The 24,342-nt window shown below is 37.8% G+C and overlaps 1 protein-coding gene across 1 annotated transcript; it reads left to right on the top strand.

Annotated features, from left to right (window-relative positions):
- The first annotated feature begins 11,433 nt into the window (after positions 1-11,433).
- LOC145655544 (TOG array regulator of axonemal microtubules protein 1-like) lies at positions 11,434-20,865 on the top strand. The gene is made up of 15 exons (XM_081709059.1): positions 11,434-12,527; positions 13,049-13,112; positions 14,478-14,609; positions 14,860-15,194; positions 15,406-15,418; positions 15,577-15,744; positions 16,026-16,196; positions 16,292-16,504; positions 17,964-18,081; positions 18,300-18,405; positions 18,707-18,942; positions 19,325-19,483; positions 19,810-19,936; positions 20,410-20,522; positions 20,718-20,865. Exons 1-15 carry the CDS (start codon positions 11,493-11,495, stop codon positions 20,863-20,865), a joined length of 3,138 nt encoding a protein of 1,045 aa, XP_081565185.1. The 5' UTR covers positions 11,434-11,492.
- Positions 20,866-24,342: the final 3,477 nt, after the last annotated feature.

Below are 24,342 nucleotides of genomic sequence, written 5' to 3'. Positions count from 1 at the left end.
CTTGATTATGATTTAGACACCAAGTAGGCTTCAGAAATGTAGGTTTGAAAACACACTAAGACAAATGGAGCGGATTTGCACGCACACACATACGCTCGCACACAGAGAGACTGACCATGAAGACTGTAGACCTGGGGCAGGTTGGGGAAGATACCGGAAAGTTCTTCGACGGTCAAAAGGTTCCTCCTCTTCTGGAAGAACACCTGATCGAGAACCCCGAGAGTCCGCAGGTGAGATGCTTCCGTTGTGAACAGCTCTGAGGAAGAGGATATAGCAAAGTCACTACAATTTCTTACAAACGTTACACAATTCAGAATTCCACATTTTCATGAGTCAGGATAGAATTACCATATGTGCATAATAAATAGAATACTGTATGTTCAAAAGATTTAGTTGCTATTTAGCTTAAGTTAGATCAGTAAATAACTTTTCATTTTACATGTTAACTGTGTACTGGGAGTTGTCTTTTATAGTCAGTTGCAGACTAAACCATTCATATAGGATTATATGATGGAAAGGATTAACATGATTATATATGAATCATTACATATGAATCACATGATAATACATGATCAAATAATATTTTCCATCACACAAGCAACTGAACAAGAAGGTCGGTGTGGGCCATGGCGACCCCAGCAAGTACTACAACAAGGAGCTGAAGCTAGCCAAGTCGCTTGCGCTTGTGCTTGTGTTGTTTGCCGCCAGCTGGCTCCCACTGCACATCCTGAACTGCATCACACTCTTCAGCCCTGGTTGCGAGAAGCCCATGTTCCTTCTCTACATCGCCATCCTGCTCACCCACGGCAACTCCGCCGTCAACCCCATCGTGTATGCATTCCGCATCAAGAAGTTCCGCACGGCGTTCCAGCGGCTCTGGAAGCAATACTTCTGCTGTAAGGAGGCTCCTCCGATCGACACACAGATGAGTGAGAGACTAGACAAAGATCACTTCTGTCCTGGTACTCCGCTGGAGCACAACATTTGACTGGATCCAGGGGACTTTCTGAGCAAACTGAAATGCTTGCTTCTATAAATCATGTCTATTTTGAATGTAATTCAGTGCTTTACTGCAAATGCCACTGAGTGCATTTACCCCTGCAAAGGGAAATAAGACTCCTATGTAAAATGTCACGTAAACGTTTATCAGTGTTCGGCTCTACATCGCACAAAGCAAAACCCAGATTAATTAATTAATTAATCTGGGCAAATGAACAGCTTTATCAGATTTCTATTTTTTTTTTTTTATGTCAGTGTAAGTGGAATATGGGCTCTCTTGTTCTGCAGCCGGGCAAAGAGGACAAGGTTTTAAGATCAGGTCCATTGTAGAGAATTCCCCCGATTTCACTGATCCCATATAGCAATTTGTTTGTTTGTTTGTTTTTCATATGCTTTTTTGTCCTTTTTTACATAATCACATTATTATTATTGTGCATGTGAACACTTCAGTTCACTTATTGACAAACTGATTTTTACCAGTAATCAGGATCTTGTAGATGTATACATGCTCAGAGTGTGCTGTTGTCAGAGTCTGCTCCCATTGTAACTTATTATGAAACATTATAACTCCACTGGGACAAGAGGGGGAGGCTAGAATATGGAATTAAATCATTTATAGTGGCAAACAGATATGTGGTGTACAAGACATTTTTAAATAATTCTTTACTCAGTGATCAAAGTAGTTCTTTCTAACTAGTCCACAGGTATCATACAAATATGAAAAACAGTATTCTTTGCACCACTCTGCTATCCAAAGTGTGCAATCATGATGGTGCATCATCTCATTATAAAATATTATTTATAGTCATCATGATTTTTTATTTATCAGAACACACTTAAGAGTAACTTTGAATGTGTACAATATACATTAATAGTAGTTAATTTCAAGCATTTATTTGATACTAACTTCAAAATGCAGTTTTAATGAGGATATGTTAGGAATGTTAAAGACAATGCACACTATACAATTATATATATATATATATATATATATATATATATATATATATATATATATATAAAAGGGCTGCTCATTAATCACATAAAAATACAAATTTGGTTTCCACAATAACTACTCACCAATGATGTACTTCATTTATTCATTTGCCTACTACATACAATGAAGTATTTATAGTTATGACATTGCTTAAGAATTGCACTAATGGAACAATACATTTATATAGTCTGACATTGATTAATAGCATTATAGGCCATTATAGTGTAGCATTTCTAATAGGCAAAATTAAGGCCATGCAAACGCACACAGACATTTCCCAAACATTTTATACAGGCACCAGAAACAGGTTTTTACATCCAGATTTTGCCTTTCAGCTCTGTGTTTGTAAGGGAGGAGCAATGCATGCAAGTAAGTAGTGCTGGATGACTTCAGGAAATGATCACTTAATTCATGTTTATTCAGCTCTTGTCTCCACAGGACATCAACTAGCCCATTTGACTTTTTTTGTAACTGCTGTATAATTTATGTTGTATTCAGGGTTCAAACGTTAAATAATTATATAATCCAAAACAGTAATATTCAGTTATACATTTTCTCTAATTTAATATCCCCTTTGCTATAACATTCAAATGAATACTGGAGCCATGTATTCTGGAGGCATTGTAAGCTTTTTCAGTATAGTAGCCAACATGTAGCCATGTTGAAAACAAAGCTTTCTCTATGAAACACACCAAGACTTGGACAAAGTCACCAAGATATTTATGTCCTCTCTGACTAAAGCTTGTCAGTAATGCACTTATGAAGATGCATCAACCATAAAAAAATAAAGTGAAATCATAACTAGGAATTTTTTTTAACATACCATTTTTTTTTTATACTTGACTCAGTGTTTGCTAGTGTTCCTCACTTTATTATGTTTCATTAGCTCTCTGCCCAAATACAGTGTGAATGAAGGAATCACACCAGTATAAAGTACAGTATGTACATAATTGTTGGTAAACAACTGTGGGATTGCAATCAGTACAATTGTACATTATTTCTTATTTCATTATTTCTGAGTAAATGGAAATAATGAACTAAGTCTGTTTCTGGTTTTCACTTTATTTGTGCCTTTTATCCTTATTCCTCTGCATGCGTTTAAGCATCTCTGCTTTCTTGAGACACTGCTAAGACATAAGGTAATGCTCCAATGGTGATGGTAATGATGATGATGTTAAAATAATAATAATAATAATAATAATAATAATAATAATAATAATAATAATAATAATAATAATAATGCCTGATCAACAAAGCTATGAAGGTTGGGTGTAGAACAGTAAGGAGCCCGGCAGAAGAAGATCTGATAGAGCGATTGGGTTTGTAGTCAAGAAGATCAGATAGTTTAGGTGTTGGACGATGGAGAGCTTTGTATTTGAAAAGGAAAATTTGAAATGAATGTGGTACTTAACAGGAAGCCAGTGAAAATCCTGGAGGATGGGTGTAATGTGCTGGTGTACCTGGGATTGAATGAGAAGACAGGCAGCAGATTTCTGACCCATCTGAAGCTTGTGAAGGAGAGAAGGGCTAATGCCTGCAAGGACAGTGTTTCAGTAGTCTGAGAGGCTAGAGATGAAAGCATGAATGAGAGATTTATTAGCAGACGGATTTTGGATTTTAGTAATATTACAGGTGAAAGAAGTACATCTTAACAGTAGCATGAACATGGGTGCCAAGTTCAAGTTCAAGTTCGGTTTATTCGTCACATACATAGTCATACACAGTATAACACGCAGTGAAATGGTGGAGAGTGCTCTGTCCAAACTGAGGAAGAGAACCAGGGGTGCATAGAGAAAAAAAATATATATACAGATAAATATATATTTTCTATGTATGTACAAAATATATTAACAATGTATGTACAATATATGTATATTATGATTATATACACAATGTACAATGTACAAATGAAAGAATTGCACTGAGGATAACACCCAGGTTTCTAACCAGGGGAAGGGGACATAGCTATATCATCAGTGGTTAGAGTGAAAGAACCAGTTTTACTCAGGATTGATTTTGAGCCTATGATAAGCTCGGTCTTGTTGCTATTTAACATAAGAAAGTTGTGTTTCATCCAGAGTTTAATTTCTGAAAGATATGCTTCTAAGTGATTGAGTGGTAGATGTAACTGATTTGGTCCTGAGAAAGATCTGGGCTTAGCGATGGAAGTCCAGTTTGAAATGATGTTTGATATGTCTGAGAGAGAGTATGTAAACTGATAGAAATTCAACTGAGGTATAGGTGGTTCTTGTACAATGCTTGATTTTATAGTTTCAGAAAGGCCCAAATAAACTGCTTCTCACAAACTTCCACAGGGCATAATTATTAATTAACTCTTTAACTCTAAAACCAAGCATTTGACAAAAGCACCTAAAAAATTTTAACTACTCTGATTGCTAAATAAAACAGGCTTTTGGGGTTTGGCACTGGTCTATTCCTTTTTTCTCTTATTTAGGTTTTATTTTACCAATATCCTCTATTTACTGAAATCTTCTATCTGCTGCATGCTCTTAATAACTTATTAAATACTAGTTGCGGAGGAAGTCTATTGTGTTTGACAGCCATTTCAGAAACGCCCAGTGTAAAGTCAAGAAAGGCAGACGTGCGAAATTTGCATGACCCACATTTCATTTAGTTGACGAATTGGTCAAGTGTGGCTCATTCAGAATAAATGCGTTTTATTGCCCTCTAGTGGATAAGCAGAGAATAGCACCCTACAACAAAAACGTCAAGTAATTCCTAATGGAAACAACAGGCCAATAGAGCACAAAGGAGTAAACCCGAGTTACCTGGTTGCATATATAACTCTTGGTGTCAATACCAAAGTCAACTTTGCATCATGCTTCTACCTAGCTATATGGTTTTTTTCACGAAAGGCTCCAACACACGTTTCTTGATTTCCTACTACAGTGATCCCTGTATTTCTACAGTAGTCTAGATCATTGGTATATTGGACTCTAACCTACTGTACTGGGAATACTAGGACGTATTCTATGAGAAAATGACAAAGCACTTTTGTAAGTCGCTCTGGATAAGAGCGTCTGCTAAATGCCGTAAATGTAAATTTACTGGAAGAAAACATGTTTATTTTTATTAGGCGTTATTAACCGTCAAATGTCTACCATAGGTGGTGGCACGTATTTAATATATCCCTGAAGTGATTTTTCACAGCAATGTTTGGATTTGCTTAAGGTAGACTAATTGTAGGATTCTGTGTAACTTTGTTGCATGGACTATATAAAACAGGTCTACATTTATTGCATTACATTACATAACTAGCTCCGTTGTGAATGTAGTTTCATAGGTAGCATCTTCGTCAAAAATATAATCGATAGTTGTTGTTTTTTTTCCACCAAGGCTGTACGTTTCCGAATTTGATGTAAAACATACTTATAGAAAAGAAGAGAACTGGTAATTTAAGATAATTTCAAAAGCATCGAAAACAAAAGAAAAGCATCGGACGTAGTCTAAAGATCCTATCAGAAACTAATAAAAAAATAGCAGCTAAATAGACACTGACATGAGATGGAGTACTGTAGCTTTAACGAAAGCATCAGCGGACTATTTTGTTGTCTTGGCAGCCCAACCAAATCAACGAAACGGGGATCCTGGCTGTGTTTTGTAGCCAAGATATAATTTTAAATATTACATTGTAAATGCTACTGTGTTACTTACAAACACTACAGCCAGCAAATGACTTTTGCCGCTGTGTAGTTAGCTCGCTAGCTAAGGCAAATACACTCAGCACTGATGGCGTGTTTGGCTTTACACCGTCTAACGTTAGCTAACCTATCTATCCTGGTTCATTAGGTTAACGCTAGCTAACTAGCTACTTACAGTTGCACTGGATCTGACTGTCTAGGTTTTATTATTGTAGCTACTCCGTAACAAAAAGTAATCTCAGAATTGTATACGTAGACCTAATATACCTTCAAATACTTTATTACTTTGACGGTAATAGCATGGAACAGTCACACAAGAGAGTAGTTAGCGCTGGGAAGGCGAAAAACAGGCTACCCTGGGAGAGGTCTTGCCTCCCATGTTTAGTAAACAAGCAGCCTTGCAGTGCATCAAATGCAAAGGTATCTGATAATGTGAATGATTGCCTCATGAAGTTAATTTTACATGCACACACAGAATTACAAAAAAGGAAAAATAAGGTTAAAAATTAGAGAACGTACTATTTTGAATGCAGCTCCAAACTCAACAAGCTACTTTACCTTTTTTTTCTTTATGTAGCTGTGAATCTTATTTATTTGTGTTAGGCTACAAGTTGTTTTCTATTCCATATTCCAATTTCCATCAATATATTATAGTATTTGTGTGAAACCACCAAATTGATAAATCTTGGAATAGCCTACTGTCTTCTCCCATAGCTGTATTGGAAGGATTTAAAAATGAAAGAACCTGAAATACTAAATTGCAGTTGAATAAAATAACCTAACCTAAACTTTGTATTCTTTTAGACAGGATTAATGTACTGTCAGGTGTTTTATCTTCAAACTCAAGTCTTCACCATATCCAGATTCCCCCCTGATTTAACAGACTGGTCAGAGAGTAGGACCTAACAAATAGAAAGGATTCACTAGAGAGGGTCGGTTGTCAGAGAAAAGAGAGACAGTGTGCTGTTCTGGTTACAACCTCCCACGAAGCAGAAAGGGACCAGTGGGTTAAAAGGGTATGACATATCTTGTTCACCTGAAAGTAATTCATGACATGTGCTGACCCCAAAACTCTTTGGTAAACTGCACAACATGGGGCATTATAGTAGATATAACAGGGAAGATAAAAACACTTTCAAAATCGCAGACACAGATGTAATCAAACGCCTAATGTTCCAAGCATTAGTGCAAGATGTTTAAAATATATTTTACATACAGCTGAATTGGTAAAGCTAGGTATCTATCTTAGATTAATTTTCTTGCATGGTGTAGCTAACATTATAACATTGACTCACACTAAAATGATCTTTAAAATATCTACAAAGTGTTTGTAACACTACATGTTTCTTGGCAACATATCTACAACATTTAGTTTCCATTGTTAGAAAGGTTGTCTGTTGTTTGGCGTTAAGAGATAATTTATCATATTCCCAAAGCAGATATTGTGATAAAGGTCTCACTGTTCCCTGTGCCTGCATGTGAAGTTTGTCTTAATTAAGCTGTTGAAACCTTAGGGAACTGTTTCTTCCTTGCCACTGAAAATCACCTTGCGTGTTTACTTCAAGCTCAGCGAGGCAATGGCATCCTGTTGACTTATTTCTCCTTTGTAAGCACGCAAACAGTAAAAAGGTGGGGTTTTGTGCAAAACATATGTAACTGTTTTTAATAATCTGGGGTCAGTGTGTGCTTTTCTAGAGTTGTTTCACAAGCATTTTAGTGAAAAATATATTCAAACTGAATTCTATCCAATCTATCTCTCTAATGTCTCTAATAATAGGGCCGTGTGGTTTTGCTTATGGAAACCAGGCAGTTAGACAGTGTGTCGAATGTTTAATGAAGGGAGAAGATTATGAAGTCTTGGGTAATGTTATCACTGTGGAATTAGACACCCGTCTTGTTTTTATACCTCTTGGTGAAAAAAAATGACCCCTGAGAAGTTCTGATCAAAGGAATCTAGAAATTTTATAGACAAAATTTAAGATATAACCAAAGATGAAAGTTACAGCCTTACATTTCTTACATTACTGCCCTTCTGCAGACCTGAACTGTTTTGCCTAATGTGTAAGTTTTGAGTCACTTCATTTTTATAACATGACCCCCATTATTTTTCATGTTGAACTGTTTCAGTACTATTTTCATTGTAATTTAGTTGCATAAAATTGCACAATGTCCTGTACATTTTTGTTAAGAAAGCATTGTGTACTGAGCTACAACAGAACAGATGTCCATTTAAAATAAAGGAATATCATGGTTAGCTACATGCTTACTTATAAATGTTCAATAATAAGGGACTGTTTTTTGTTGTTGCTGCTTTAGTTTAGTGTGGAAGATCTCACTACCTCCTTGAGGCTGAATCAGTTAGTTAGCCAACAACTTTAAAAACGACTAATACGTTAAAGTTAAATACAAGCGGAAATATCGTACCTACTCGGTTAGAACGCATTGGCTTCTGATGAAACGTTAACACATTGAGTGAGCTGGCTAAAATAGCTAAGTAGCTAGCTAACAGTAATGTTTATTACCGCCGTAGCTAGGTTAGCTAGATAGAACCAAGTTAACGCGATTATACAGCAAGGAGACCATAAATAATTGTTAAGCTACCAGCACTTTAAGAAAACCATAAACATTCTAAGTATCTTGCTAAAAACGTTTACTTCTTAGTTCTTTGCTCAACCTAGCTATTGACCTTCACAAAGCTATCTAATAATACTTAAGTCAAATGTTAAAAATCAGAAGGTCATTCACAGTAGCTGCTCATGGCCGAGATCAAATCACCTGTCTGAATCCTGATGATGCTAGCTAGGTAGCTAGCTAGACGGGTACCATTAGCTTGATGACATGCTAACGGCTCGCTATTGTGGTTAATGTTCGCAAGCTCGCTAGCTAACTACAGTTGCTGCTAAAAATAAACTTTGCCAGGATGTGCCGACTGTCTATGTAACGTTAGCAACAAACTAGTCCAGCGCGCTCTACTACAATCAAGCAGTGTGAAAATATTACGAAACTGATGTTAATTACCTGTATTCAACCTTTTGGATGTGCCAACGAGGTCTAATGTATCGCAGTAGCGGAGATCAACACGCTAGTGACAGAAGCCTTGAGCGTTTGTCAGGAAAAACAAACACAAAAGAGGTTCTGTCTGCGTAACTTCCGGGAGAAGGGTGCACGAAATAGCACTCCAGAAAAAAAAAACAACCCAATCACATTACCATTTCAAAATGTGCATGTCACAAATGTCATTTTCCCTATATAGTATGTGTTTATAATTCAATTTGCTTTATACCACGCGCCTCTTTCTCTTTAATCTCTGTTCCACTACACAATAAGGTAGTGGTGTGATTAGTTGTGGTAGGCTGTAAGAGCTTCTTTGTGGATGTTGAGACAAGATTTGTTTTTGTTATTGATCTTTTTCATGTATATACAGTCTTTGGCATATGATAACTGCTGCTGGAAACTAGAAATGTAATATATTTCAATCGCCTAGCATATTTACATAACTGTTCTGTTAACTGAGTGGTACAATTTTTATCCTATACTGATCGCACATCAGACTGGAGCATATTTATGCTAGATTCCAGTTTGGCATGGCATGAATGAGAAAGCATGATTAGTCTATCCAACATGCTGTTTCATAAATTGTAGTGTGACGAAATGTGTGCATTTGTTAGTGAGGGCAGAAGTTAAACACACAGCCATGTTGCATGAGTTACACGTCATTGTCACTAATTACTTGGGAATGGGCCACCAAAAAATCCAGCTAGAAGCAGCCCTGTTATCAAAAGCGTATTGATGAAAGACTAGAAAATAGCTAACCCAAATACAACATGCACACTACAGTATAAATGGCAGTATATACATTTCACTGGGGATAAATATCAAGATGTAGACGTATACAATATGTAGAAGTAAATGAAACATTTTACAGTATACAATTCTATTTGCAAAATGAATTAAAATTTGTGACATGTAAGGTACAGTTTTGTAAACATGACAGTTCACTAGGCTGTGTGAATTGCTTCAGCAGTAATTACATTTCTAAGTTTTTCCTAATTCCTAATCACTATTTGCTCCTAAATGACTCCTTTCTTACTGATATTTTGATCTCATTGCTTATTTTGTTGTTGTGCTGTCTGGTGTTGACCATTTAAGGACAGATACCTCCTTCAAGTCTTGATTCCTCTTGAGGATTCTTTGTTACACCCATAGTTTTACCTTGCCAATGTCACCTTTGGCTTGCTCAGTGGGGGGTCCAGACTCTGACATCAGTAAAGCTGTTTTGTTACAATGAATGTAGTAAAAGGTGCTACAGAAATAAATTTGAATTCAATTGAACTGGTTTTCATCAGGACTGCAGAGGATTGTGGTTCAGCAAAGATATGCCATTGGGAAAGAAACAGGTCAGATGCTGGTTAGTATTGGTTTTGAATGCTTTAAAGTGTTTTCCATTGGGGAGTTTCTGAAATAAGTGACATCCAGGTGAAGGGATTTGCAGAACTTTTGGAGTTTCTAGACTGATGAAGCTCAGCAAGGAATGAGAAAGAGAAAAGAGAGAAAGAGAAAGATGACTTTCTGAGCGCACTCAATGATATGCTGCAGCTGGTTTCTGGACTGTGCATTAGTGGAGCCTAAAATGTAATTAAGCTTTTGATTAAGACATACCTGCGCTTCTGTACTTTCTTTGTAATAGTAGAATCCTGCATCTGAAATGAATTTGCAGGATTCCACTGCATTGACCAGTTTCTTAATGACTAATGAGGAGGGTGCAAGAGGATGCTTCCTGAAGTACATTATAATTTCCACATCTTGGTGGTGTTGAGATCCAGGTTGTTTAAGACACAGACACACTAAATTAGGTATATCTGGGAAAGTTCACTATTGGCTCACTCTAGGCTTAATTCTAAAACTAAAATATATATTTCTTTAACTTCACTTGGGATTCTCTGAACCTATGTAGACCCAGAACTAATGTATGCATCTGGTGTCTACAAAAAAGCTACAGTTCAGAATTACAAAATAACTCTATTTAATACCAAACATAGTTTGGAATCTGGAGGGTTCCATACACCCTGGAACATAACATTGTTTTAGTGTGGATGCAAAAGATGCAAAAGATTTGAAATTACCCACAAACCACGGACATACGAGTGAAATTTAGAAAACCTGCTGAGCTTTTTTTTTAGAGTACAGACATCCATTGGGATTTTATACCATGTAAATGTCCTTAAACAGAGATATGGACGCAGAATAACGTTATTGTGAACAGCTACACATAAGAAGAGTTGTTGTATCGTTATAGGCCATTTGAATGAACATAATTTATGGTCCAATACGGTCAAGCATATTTGGTCACAATTCCCATATTTTCACGCGCGAGGTCGAATCTTCGCGGTTACGAGAACTCGCGTCACCATGGAAGCAGTTGTTTTTTGACATAGTGTTTTTTTGATTCCAGACGATGAACTGTGATGAACGATGGTCTGAGAAGAAAATTCCGAGCAAGTCTATGTGTTTACATATACCCAACTTTCAAGATCGTACTGGAATTCAAAAGAGGAAAGTGCTTTTTATTCTTGTTGGAGAACACAGTCTTTGTAAATATCCTAATTGTCAACAATACTGGACAGTGTTGCTTGAACTGTAGCGTTACTGCGATTGCGATTGCTAACCTAGGTTAACTAGCTTAGCTAGTTAGCTAACGGATTCTTTCCAAGTTGAGCTCCTGACAAACTGACTTGGTGATATAGCACCTATCCAACACGCTGCTGAAGTGCGCTAGCTAGCCAACTGGCTATATTGCTTTTCCAAATCAGTGATTGGATCAATGAGTCTGATCAATGATGATTTATGCGCTAATATCGCCGGAGTTACACGAACAACTCCTTGATCACGAGAACTACCAGAGCCGAACAAATGGGGTACAAGAGCTGAAGAACATTATTTCAGAGCTGGACTTGAAAACCGTTTCCTCTGACAGTATTGTGGAATTCATCAATTTTTTACGTAGACTTCTGGATGATACAAACTTCAAAGTCTTGTATGGCACTTTACAGGTTATCAGCCTCCTGGTTCAAAACCTGGACTACGCCGTGGACAGACATTATAAACAGATTGTATGTGTGGCCCTCAAAACTTTGGGGGACACACGGACTGTTCCCCGGAATGAGTACATGAATATTTTTCGTCACCTCATGAGGATTGTAGGTCCACAGAAAGTTTTGGAACTTGTAATAGGACAGCTAAGGCACAAAAATTCCAGAGTCAGAGAAGATGTCATCAACATCATCACAGCTGCTATGCTCACACACCCCAGAAAAGACTTCAATATCCCCAATCTGTGTTCTGTAGTGGCTCCTTATCTTGCAGACAATAAAAAGAGGGTCCGACATGCTGCTCTGGAGCTCTTTGCTGTTTTTGACTGCTGTCTTGACACAGGAAAAAAACAGCTACTCATGAAGGCCATTGACAGGTTGGACTTCACTGGAGATGTGGAGGGACTTATGGCTGCAGTACAGGCACGAAGAGCCAGACATATTCTCCCCCGATTGTCTGCAGATGGTATGGTGGAATACGCACTGGTCATCCCCAAGCCTGGTCAACGGCGAATACCTCAGTTTGGCTCTGGAGCTGACCTGAACTGGGTTATTAATGGAGGGAAAGTTAACAGTGCACAGAGCCACCACACAGAACCAGATTCGGATCGACTGAGTGGCTACGGCAGCTTTGGTTCTCTTACAGATGGCCTCCAGTCACACAAGAGAGTAGTTAGCGCTAGGAAGGCGAAAAACAAGCTACCCTGGGAGAGGTCTTTCCTCCCATGTTTAGTAAACAAGCAGCCTTGCAGTGCATCAAATGCAAAGTTATCTGATAAGGTGGGTGATTACCTCATGAAGTTAATTTTACATGCACACACAGAATTACAAAAAAGGAAAAATAAGGTTAAAAATGAGAGAATGTACTATTTTGAATGCAGCTCCAAACTCAACAAGCTACTTTACCTTTTTTTTCCTTTATGTAGCTGTGAATCTTATTTATTTGTGTTAGGCTACAAGTTGTTTTCTATTCCATATTCCAATTTCCATCAACATTACTTCTTACATTACTGCCCTTCTGCAGACCTGAACTGTTTTGCCTAATATGTAAGTTTTGAGTCACTTCATTTTTATAACATGACCCCCATTATTTTTCATGTTGAACTGTTTCAGTACTATTTTCATTGTAATTTAGTTGCATAAAATTGCACAATGTCCTGTACATTTTTGTTAAGAAAGCATTGTGTACTGAGCTACAACAGAACAGATGTCTATTTAAAAAAAGGAATATCATGGTTTGCTACATGCTTACTTATAAATGTTCAATAATAAGGGACTGTTTTTTGTTGTTGCTGCTTTAGTTTAGTGTGGAAGATCTCACTACCTCCTTGAGGCTGAATCAGAAAAACTGTGGCACAAACTCTGGTAAGTAAATGTCTCTTTGTTTTCTCTTTGTGTCCTCTATTTTAGATTTGTCCTATTTTCTTACTAGGTTTTCAACATACAACCTATAAATACATGTTGATTTGTATTCCCATGTCTCTTGTGTCTTTTACTGTTTCTGCCTTTACTCATGCTTTCATTTTCACACCTTAAATTAGCAGCTAATTATCTAGCTAATTAGTGTGTGTGTGTGTGTGCGTGCGTGCGTGCGCGTGCGTGCGTGCGTGTGTGTGTGTGTGTTAATTTATCTGGACATTTGTCCTTGAACATGCCACCCAGACTTGTAACATGTAGGTCAAGACATGAAATGAAAATGTTAACTCATTGTTTAGTTTTAAATGTGTATGAGTACATGGAATACATTGAAGTGGGTTTCTATCAGTATTCGGACTGCTGCTATTAATATGGGCGTTCTTCAGTACTTTTCAATATTCCTGTACTTTATGGAAAAAAAATTTGGCATCATGAAAAATATCCTAAAATCCACACCGAAGCATTAACACAATGTAGCAGTGTGTGGATTATGAAACATGGGAGTAGTATTTATTAGAAACACTAGAGGAAGTCTGAATTTGAGTGTATTTCATGCTCCAGTACTAATTTTAGCAGTGATATGTTTGTAGATGACTGAGTAGAGCACACTAGAGTGGGCACCATGACCACCCACATGCAGGGTGGGTTTACGGTGAAACACATTATTTGTTGGGCAGTTTTGTTTAGCCTAGGATGATAATGCTTCCTACCATTGATATAGAAGCTTAGTATAATACTGGCTATACATGTATATTGATTATAGTTGTCACTTTGTCATTATTTTAACCCGCCCCAACAAACAAACAAAACATTGTCATGTTGCTTTGCTGGCTTCTGATACCACATCTAGATGGCTGCAAACGCAATCATCTATATAACATGGCTTCTTTAATATGCTGGGTGAAACAAGGCCAGTGTTGAGCTCTGGTGTGCTGCAGCGGTCTGTGTGATGTAAGGAATTTGTGATTTTTACCAAGTCCTATTTTAGTTGGCATTGACAATATAAGACTGCAGGCAAGACTAGACTTGAATCTTTTATTGCAGTCTGTTGATAAAAGATCCCACCTGCACTGTTCAAATCCAAGAAGAGCCTACAGAGGTCTCCTGTAAACAATGTAACCATATGATTAAGTTTTCTTAAAATTATGTTAAAGTCTTTAGTTATAAAATCTAAATTGCTATTGCTCACTTTTTGTTTACCGCTTAGTTGTTTTTTGGTATGCATTTGTAGTCTGATGTGTGCCTATTAGTTACATATGCTGAGCTGATGCTTCAAATTGTCCTCAAGTTTCCTGTTTCTGTTTCATTCTCCAGATTCAGTAGAGCCTTTCCAGCCCGATGCTCCAGGATGGAAAAGAGAGACAGTGGGTAGACTTTGTCGAAGCGGTAGCCTTGGTGCGGACCCAGATATTTTAAAAGCAGCTAATCTCAGTGATTCTGACAGAGGTGACTTGTTGATGTTGATTTTACTTTATTTATATATACAAAATGTAGAAAATAGCACATTTGCATAATTTTTGCAATAGATTTGTTTTGTTGTAAAATATTGCTAAATAGAATAATTGGAATCAAGGCATCACTTGACCATAAACTTCACTCACTGAGTGTCAAATGAAAGGAGCTACTGAACATTATTTGCTGCCAAATGAATAGTCATGGAAGATTCTCTTGAGAATAGATGCTCTTTTCCATACAGGTTTGCCCAAAGCCAACCGCTTGCTGTCTGGTAACCCCAGTGTAGAGCGCACCTTTTCAGTTCCTTCCAATCCACCCCCCCCCGGGTCTTTTCTGCTGCCCTCCTACCCTCTGGCCACTCTTCCGGGAGTGCAGCTGACTCCCACCCTGCCTCGTAGATGCCATGCAAACTCCTCACTGTCCATGTCCAATACATGGCCCAACAAGCGAGATACGATCCCTCGTCACAGGGACCCCAGCTCATGGGGGGATAAAACAGGTGAGGGCATAGCTACATTGCTTAGAAAATGTGTCTTTGTTCAGTGGGAAACTGCCAAAGCATTTTTGGCTCTTCAGTATTTAGCAGTGTCAGAATTAAAAATGAATCATACTGAAATATCAAATTGTATTGAAATGTAAGATTTCAGGATTCAATTAAAAAAAAAAAAGAAACTGAATCATTGTTGGGTCACACATTTACATGAGCTCTACTTAATCTGGAATGGATGTCTTGCTTTCAGTTATTCTTTGTTATATCTTTGTGATATCTAATCACATTTTGAGTAAGAACTTGATAGTTGGTAACAAGGATGCCAATTACAGGATGAAAATGTAAACTGTTTACTGTGATTGTAATGCAGCTGCCTTCACTTTTGACTGGTGTGTTTCTCCATATGTGAAGTACACAGAGGTTGATGTGGCTTTGCCTTAAACTGACACTTTTTTACCACCATGACAGGAGTTTTTGGCTTCACTGGTGCTCCCTGCTACCCTGGAGTGACTCTGTCCCCAGAACAGGAGGAGTTGGTAAGAAAACCCCCCAGGGAGCCACTGATTGGGGTGTATGGCCATGCTGTTTCAGCTGGCCATATGGATTCGGAAGAAAGCACTGAGCCAGAAAAAGCAGCGGTGAGACAATGTTTATTTTGTTTTATTGAACAATCTGCTAATATTTATTGATTCCCTTTACTTTAATCTTTCCTAACTTCAGCAGTGGTTTTTGAATGTGCTGTTGATATGGAATGACTTTGTTGCCAGTTTGACAGTAAAATTTTGATAAAATAACGATTTGATAAGATTTTAATGCAAATTGACTCCTACGTTGCATAATTTCAGTCCGGTCCTCCAGGTTCTGATTGACAGTCTTGAATAGAGATGCTATGTGGTTATTCATGTATGTGTATTTGTTGGAGAGGGTAAAGCCGTTTAGGTTTGCAAGGGTTAAGATGCATCAACATCGTCTGGAGCAGCAAGAAGTTCCGCCTATACAGGGGGAGTGGCAGAACATGCAACGATTGAAGCAGAACTTTAGACACATGGCATTTGACGTGGGCTCAGACGACACGGCATCTCTGAAAGGTAACGGTTGACCTCAATGAATGCTCCTCCTCGTGCTTACTGAGACTCATGGAAGCTCTGTAGTCACCATAGCCTGTTAATCTCCTTCCCATCAGATTTGCAGCGCAACGGTAGTGTTCTAGCATCCACGAAGGCTGAACTCCTGGATGATTTGCCCTCGAGCCCCAACAGCACACACGCACCCAGAAGCCTGGTCAAAAGTTTCATTCGTCCCAGCCCTCCCACGGCTCCTTCCAGACGCATGCTGCCACGACGCCAACAAGCCCCCAGTCTGAACAGAGCATGTCCACCCCTTTCAAACTGCTCTGGTGAGTGTCACCTGTTATTCTGCGCTTCATGCATGGTCACTGCTCTTGAGTAAATAGATTTGCTCTAAACGCTGTATCACACAATTGTGTTTTAAAGGCCCTGCACAGTTGTTTGTTTAAAAATGCAAAAAAAACAAAAAAAAAAACAACCATATATATTCCAAAGAATGTTAAATATTCCAGTCACCTTCCTACTATCATTTTTTTAAACCATAAAACGACATTAAAAAGAGTGTTGTCCTTTTACCATTCTGCTGTTTGGGCGTGGACCTCAGAGGATTCATTGACAGCCTCTGTGTGAAAAGCTATTAGGGATTTTGGTCAACAGCAGAATCCTTGCTGTGTTTAAATAGACTAATCAATTAGAGGACACCACAGTTCGTATTTTAAGAATACATTTATAGCAATATCATCTGTGCATTTATTACATATTGATCATGTTTACATTAAAGCTATTAAGGAACGTTAGCTAACTAGCGTATATTCGGCTGGTTAATCAGGTCTAGCTAACAGGCTTTGACTACGCACGGAGAGAGCTAAACATGGGACAGGCAGAGACTGGTGGCAATTTCAAATAGTGTTGGTGTATCATAACGTTATAAAAAATACATTTGTTGACCCAAATTGCACAAAATTAGCAAACGTTTGCATGTACTAACGTTTTGTTATATTTTCCATTACTTGCTACGGTATTGAATAAAGTGTCGAATGAAAACAATGGCTGTTAATTAATATCAAAGACTTACTAACTTATCAATATTACCTCCAGTAAGTGTGGGGAAAGGTGTTGTGTTTCAGTTATAGTCGGCAGGCAAATCTAGAGCTGTATTGAGCTCAGTTTGCAAATTATTTCACAGTAAAATGCTTGCTACAAACTCTTGTATTGGGTGTCACTTAGACCCCAGAAAGAAATTTGAGCAACCTTGATTTGGTCTTGTTTTCTGGAATAAAATGTAGAGTAACCCTTTTCCCGTTTGTATACAAAAACTGAGCATTTGTATGTACATGTCATCTCTGTTCCTTGAAAAGAGCTATGTGCAGTGATTGAAGTGTAGTAGGGTCATTTGATTTCACAGTTCATGTATATGCAATATTACATAGCTTATGATTCCCTATAGTCAATTAGTGTTATCTGTGACATCAAAGATAACACCACATAAAGTGTAAGTCCTAAATAGAAGTTAGGCGGTATAGAAAAAATAAAACAATTAGAGGTTGTTTTATGCACTCTACAATGCCCAATAACTACTGAACTGAAGCAGAAGTATGAAGATAATCACATACTTCCAGCTAATACAACATTTTGAGTAAGGAGAAAAAATACTGTGCAAGGCCATTAAATGTAGGTGGCCATCTTGAATAATGTTATGTTTTGCAGTCAAGTTGATTTGAAACAAAGTTGAACTGGTAGCCCTAAAATAAGTAGTCAGTTTGTTTGTGGTGCGGTATTCCTCTTTAGATGAACTCACACCAGGAACCCCCAGGAAGAATCCCCATGAGCAGCTGGCTTTGCGGCCGTTCTCTAAACCGGACCTTGCTGTCACTCAGAGCTTCAGACTGCTTAGCTCTGATGACTGGTAAATCTCATACCTGTAAAATTATGACGCATTTGGCTAGGGTCAAGTAAAACAGTTTAGTAATTTATGATTTTCTGCATATATGATACATATGCTTAGAAATTAGTAAAGTGATTTTATCACTATCACTTTTTTCCTTTTGTCCCCTCTTTCATAATCTTTTTTCAGTTATGATAACCTACTTTTACAGTTTGTGTTTGTCCAATATTTTCATACAGGGAGAAGAAGATTGATGGCCTGATACTCATGCGTAGTTTAGCACGGTATCACTCTGATGTGCTTAGTAGTAGGCTCCATGATGTCTGCCTTGTTCTTAATCAAGAGGTAAGTGACTATATCTGCTCACTATTGCGTCTGACTCCTTGTAACTTCCTGTGAATCTGTCTGATTCCTAAAATTAACCTATAATACCATTAAATTTTTTGTCATACACCATCAGCCTATGTTATTGAGACATTGCTGCCAAAAACTACACAGATCTTTCAGTAAAGTTAGTATAATGCTTGAAATTATTATAAAAATAATTTTCATCTAAGGGCATTTTAGATGCCATATTTAACTGTAATAATGAGTGATGAAGCCATTTCTTGGCATAACACAAGCTGGAATGTCTTCCTTCCCCCAGGTTCAGAACCTACGCTCTGGAGTGTCACGCGTGGCGGTGGTGACCTTGGGAGAGTTGTACTCTGGCCTGCAGAAAAGTATGGACCAGGAGGTGGAAGCTACAGCCAAGGTCCTCCTCCACAAAGCAGGAGAGTCCAATGCTTTTATTAGGCAGGATGTGGACACAGCCCTGGACTGCATGGTGCAGAACTGCACCCCCACCCGAAGCATGAACGCTCTTCTCGCTGGAGGACTCGGGTCAGTTAACTTGCAGTTAGCTTTCAGCTATAGCTTTCATCTAGCTGCAGCAGTCAAGAGGCCAACAAATGAGAGCGCTTTGGCTGCTGTTTGCTATTATTTTCACTTATCCTTTGGTGTTTCGAAATGTTTTTTGGCATTGGACAGTATTTTTGTTGATTTATCCTCTTAAAGATTTTTTTTAAAGCCATCAAATAGAATAGGATAATTTGATTATGCCTTTAGTTCATAGATAAGTGTATTAAGTTACTTTAAAGATGAAAGAGTTAAACATTGCACTGTATACATTGACTAGATTACTACATATTTGTTATTATGTCATACTTTTTTGAGTGCCTTTAAATATTTCCTTCTCTTTTCTCGTTTGTGTTCTCCTCAAAAGTCATTTGAATGCTGCAGTAAGAAAGTGCACTTCTCAGCATTTGGCTACTTTGATAGAAAAGATTGGCGCTGACCGCTTATTGTCTGGGACAAAAGGTGTGACTAATCGAATTCTACCTGCAGTCTCCAAATTGGCGCAAGACTCTTCCCAAGAAACCAGGTTGGTACCAGGATCAGATGGAAAACTATCAAAGCTTTTCACATGCCCAGATAGTAATCTTTTGGTTTATTCTTTTAGTCTCCTAACTATGACACTCTGAAGTCAGCAAATGCAGCTAAATTGTAGAGTAATAGAAGTTTTTTAGACACAGAGTGTCTTGGCAACTGGAATTGTGTCCTGGTAAAATAAATATACTAATAAATATTGGACTCTGCTTAATTGTAGTAAATGTAGTAGACTGGTACAATTTGTTGGTGTGCTGTGAGTCACCCTTAAGTTCCTCCCTCATGGTTCTCTCATGGGAACGGGGCTGTTATTTGTCTCAGGTACTTTGGTCGCCGCATGCTACTGTTCCTGTCGTCTCATCACGACTTTGATAAGATGGTGGAAAAGTACATCCCTACCAAAGACCTGCCCACCATCAGGGCCACTGTCCTCACTCTGAAATCCAAGGTGACAATTCAGCACAGTGTCTATTTGTATATATGATTAGGATTTTTAATTCCATTCAGCCACTATGCTGTAAGCTTACTGACTAAACAAAGCTTATTCACTAAACTTATTCACAGTATTAGTGAAACCCACCTCAGAGCTGACAAGGTAGACAAATGTTTTAAACAAATACTAAAGTACAGAGCAGTGCAAGGCACCACACATTGTACACAGCAGTATGTATATACAACAAATATATTAAGCCAAAATCATATATTAAAGATGTCAGTGTACAAAAAGATGAGGCAATACAGTTGTCTCCTAGTAAATAGTTTGTGATCTCCCATTATAATAGTTCAAATATTGTATTTACAGTAAGGTATAGATATTGCACAGTGCAGTCCCAGACCCAGTAGTTAGAAACAAAGTATGAAAGAACATTTGGTCTTCATTATCTGGAGAGTCATCACCCAGTGATGCTGATGTGGATTTAGGTCCCGGGTGAGAAGCCTCAGGATACCCCTTCAGCTCGAGGCAGGCGCTATATCCCTTGCGGTGGAATGAGGTATGCCTCCTCTATAAACCGTCAACCTCAGATTGTCAGCAGGTGAATTTTTAAACAATCAAAGCAAAAAACATGAGTTCCTATTGAAACTGCTTTAATCTTTCTACTTTTTGATGGTGATTATGTTGTTGTTGTTGTTGTTGTTGTTGTTGTTTTAAATTTATTGTAACCACATTCAATTTCTTTTTATTACAATAAACCAATCCTTACATTTTCTCTCTTGTTGTGTGTGTTCAGCAAAGATGCCAGCAAAGCACAGGTCCACAGCATTGCAGACAAGACCAAGTACATCAAACAGCTTAAATACACAGACAGGACAAGGTCCAGGTGTGGGATCCTCCCAACTGTACGTGGCGGGCCAAACCACATGACTCGCGGGAGATGAGCGTTCTGTGACACTTATTGCCAAGGTGCTATTTAAACAGACTGTGAGCACACAAGGGGTCACTGACTTATGGCATGAAGCTGAACTCAGAATCAGAACAGAATGACCTCAGCAGCACTCTAGGAAGCCAATCTGATATATTCAACACTTGCTGTCTGCAGAGATGCTGAGAAGTGCTTTGCCAATTCTGTTTGATGTGTTATGAGTTATGCTTAGAGTTATGATGCCCACAAGCTGCTGTCATTTGAGGTGCATTAGTGCTGGAGGACAGGTGGAGTTTAGCAAGTAAATATGGTTGTAGCCATATTATCAACAAGGATAATGGAGTTGAGCCTGTGCAGACTTTGCTAAGATGTTGTGTATACATTTGGCTGTCAGCTGGGCCATGCACTGGACTGACCAAGTATTTTTTCTTTAACTGGAATAAAAAAATTTAAATGTTTTCAAGAATAACACGCTTCATGTGATGTTTTATGGTTTATTGTTTAAAAAATTAATGATATAGAAGTCTATTTTGGTCATGACATCAGTATGGTAAAAAATTAAATACTGGAATTAATTAAAAAAATTAAATACATGGAACAGGATAATCACAACATGATTATACAACAAATTTAATTTATATATCCAAAATGTATTAATTTTATGAGATACAATCTAGTAGTTCCTTTCTGTGATATGAAAAATATTTTGTAAAAGGGTGCTATCTGTTGTAGTTACTGATTCTTATTTTCACTTCTTATATATATATATTCCTGTTAGATCATATAGAAAATTGGTCATTGTTAGTATGGCATACTCCCTTGTGTAACCCTTTTCTTTGACACGCCATCCAGCACAATATCCTTAGATTCAGCCTTAACCTTTAGGTCCTTATATGTATTGACACCCACAGTATAAGCTGTGCAATGACTGATAAATTATTTTTGCTTTATACACACTACTCCAGTGTGACATTTATTTCTGTGTTCCTTTCAATAAAAAATAATCACATCATTGTGGTACAAAGTTTCTTCAACAAAATTCCCTTGCTAAACAAGAGAATTCATTCTAAAAATGTGGATGTTGGCAGCTGTCCCTAAACATTGTCAATTCACATCAGAGTGTAACTGGCAAACTGTCAAGACTACTGCAGCTACACATTCTTCTGTTTGAAAATGTGTGAAGATGATCACTGTAGATCATTGAGGCACCTCTATCACTGCAGATCAAACTGCCACTGATTTTACCCCTGATTTCCACTACCTGAATGCACAGACTTTCATTCTTAAAAGGAATGAACTGAAATAAAATGCTATTTGAAAATAATTATTGCTCATACTCTGGGGAGCTCAGATTAGATTTTAGGACATTCTCATTTACAAACAGTCTATCTATTTTTCTATTTTTATTTTTCACTATCTCAGGAAATTGCCTATGTTTATAAATGCTTACAGCTGATGTCTGTCATGAACTGAAACAAAAAAGGGGTCAATCTGACATTTTAGAACTTGAAAGTTGTACAATGGATAAGATAATGTTGTCTTGACATCATGCTCAGAACAAAGAAACAGTAACCTCCCCAAGAAGCAAGAAACCTCCAGCATACACTTCCAAAAAGGCTCAGTAACTGGCAAAAGTGGCACAGTGACTTCTGTTGAGCTGTAACTCACAACCGCAAGGGCCTCTGTGAATTATGACTGCAATCTGAAGCATTAGTGCCTTTAATCTCATGAAAAAGCCTTAGCAGCACGCAGCCCATTGTCTGAAATAAGATAACCCAGCGCAACCTGGTTTTATGTGATAAAGGAGCCCTGACAAACAGAAACACAAGGTGTTACCTTTTTTGGCACATGTATGAAAAGCATGTGCAACGCACAATTATAAGTCAAGGTGAATCCCTGTGTAAAAGGACTGGGAAAAGTGAAATATATACTGGAGAGTGTGATGAATAATTAGGATCTTCTGAGTCTACTATATGGCACTTCTATTAACACTTATAATCATATCCATATTCTGCTATACAGTATCCATACGATGAGGGGTGGTGCCTGTGGTAGATTATGTTATATAGTTGTGCCTATAGTATTTGATTTGCTCCCCTGATAAGCCTTGTAATCCTGGAAATCCCTGCATTGTCATTTTAGTCACTCACTGGGAAGAGGTTGAGTTTTGTTAGAAGTTACAAGAGGTGGGTGTGGATTGTTTTACTTAGCCTTTATTGTTCTGCCAGTTCTGCCAGAGATTAAATCAAACAATATCACATGTGATATTGCTTTTATACAACAGTTCCACAAGTGCCATTTATTAGTTAACACTAATAATCTACAATATGTTATGATTTGTTTGTTTATTTACTAATTTATTTGGTTCTGTCAACACAAATAGCTCCGCAAATGGACTGGTACTGAACTGTCACCAAACAACACAAACATTTTCCCATAGGTTGCTACTTTGTGGAGGTTTATGTTACCACAGGCCGGCTACTTTTATAATGTACATTTATCTGCATGTTCCCATTTATTGTGCAAACAGAAAAATATGAGTCTGTTGACAAATCATTTGATGACGTGACTCTGATGAGATAACAGCAAATGTTACAATCTAAGATAGATAACAATTGTAATTAAGGGTTAATAAAATGCACTTGTAAAGCAGAGTACCATTATACTCTATATCAGCACTCATGAAATCTCTATCGTCTAATCAAAGAACTAACTGTTCTATAATAAACAATATCATTGGATTTTAATGTTGAGCTGAGTTTTGGTCTGTCTTGTTCTTGTTACTTTTACTTAATTTTCACAATAATACACACAACCATTTACATGGAACTCCAATTTCATTGTGCCAACCCTTCCGTTTTTGCACAATAAAAGATGTCTAAAAATGACCGCAACACACATTCCAAAGTCATAAAAAATATGTGATTGCGCTGGAAGTGACAGAGTGTACCTGGAGTCTCATTCAACCTCTTTCTTGATATTCTGCTGGAGATGCTTCCGAATTGACCTGTAAGAGGATAGAAACTGTCTGGGGGTTTATGAAACAGCCAGTGATAGAATGCATGTGTACATGTGTTTTGTATGAGAGAGAGATCGCAAGAGAGAGATGTAGAGAGATCTGGCTGCTTGCCCAGATTTTGGATATATAGCCTTAATGTTTAGCAGACACATTTAGGCCAAGATTTGCCACAACATGACAACAAATATGCCATGACAAGATTGGTTCATTTAGGCCAAGGCTAAATCTGATCCTGGCATTTCATCAGCATTTCTCCTGTGATATTTTATAGTGACACTTAATAAGGCTTGTAGAAATACAACCACCCAGAACCTTCAACTTCCCAAGAATCATTTTATATAATGTGAATGGTTAGTGGCTTTCATGGCTATGCAGAGACAATGGAAAGACCGTAGGTCCACCAAAAGCTTTAATCAGCTACTTTGGGTGGACCCACTTGCACATGAAAGCAGTAATTTAAATATTCAATCCATT

This window comes from Electrophorus electricus, unplaced genomic scaffold, assembly GCF_041902795.1.
Source record: "Electrophorus electricus isolate QZ-2024a unplaced genomic scaffold, ASM4190279v1 Scaffold27, whole genome shotgun sequence".
NCBI classification, from domain to species: Eukaryota; Metazoa; Chordata; class Actinopteri; order Gymnotiformes; family Gymnotidae; genus Electrophorus; species Electrophorus electricus.
Note: the sequence above shows the minus strand (reverse complement) of the source record. Positions and strands in the feature narration are given on the sequence as shown.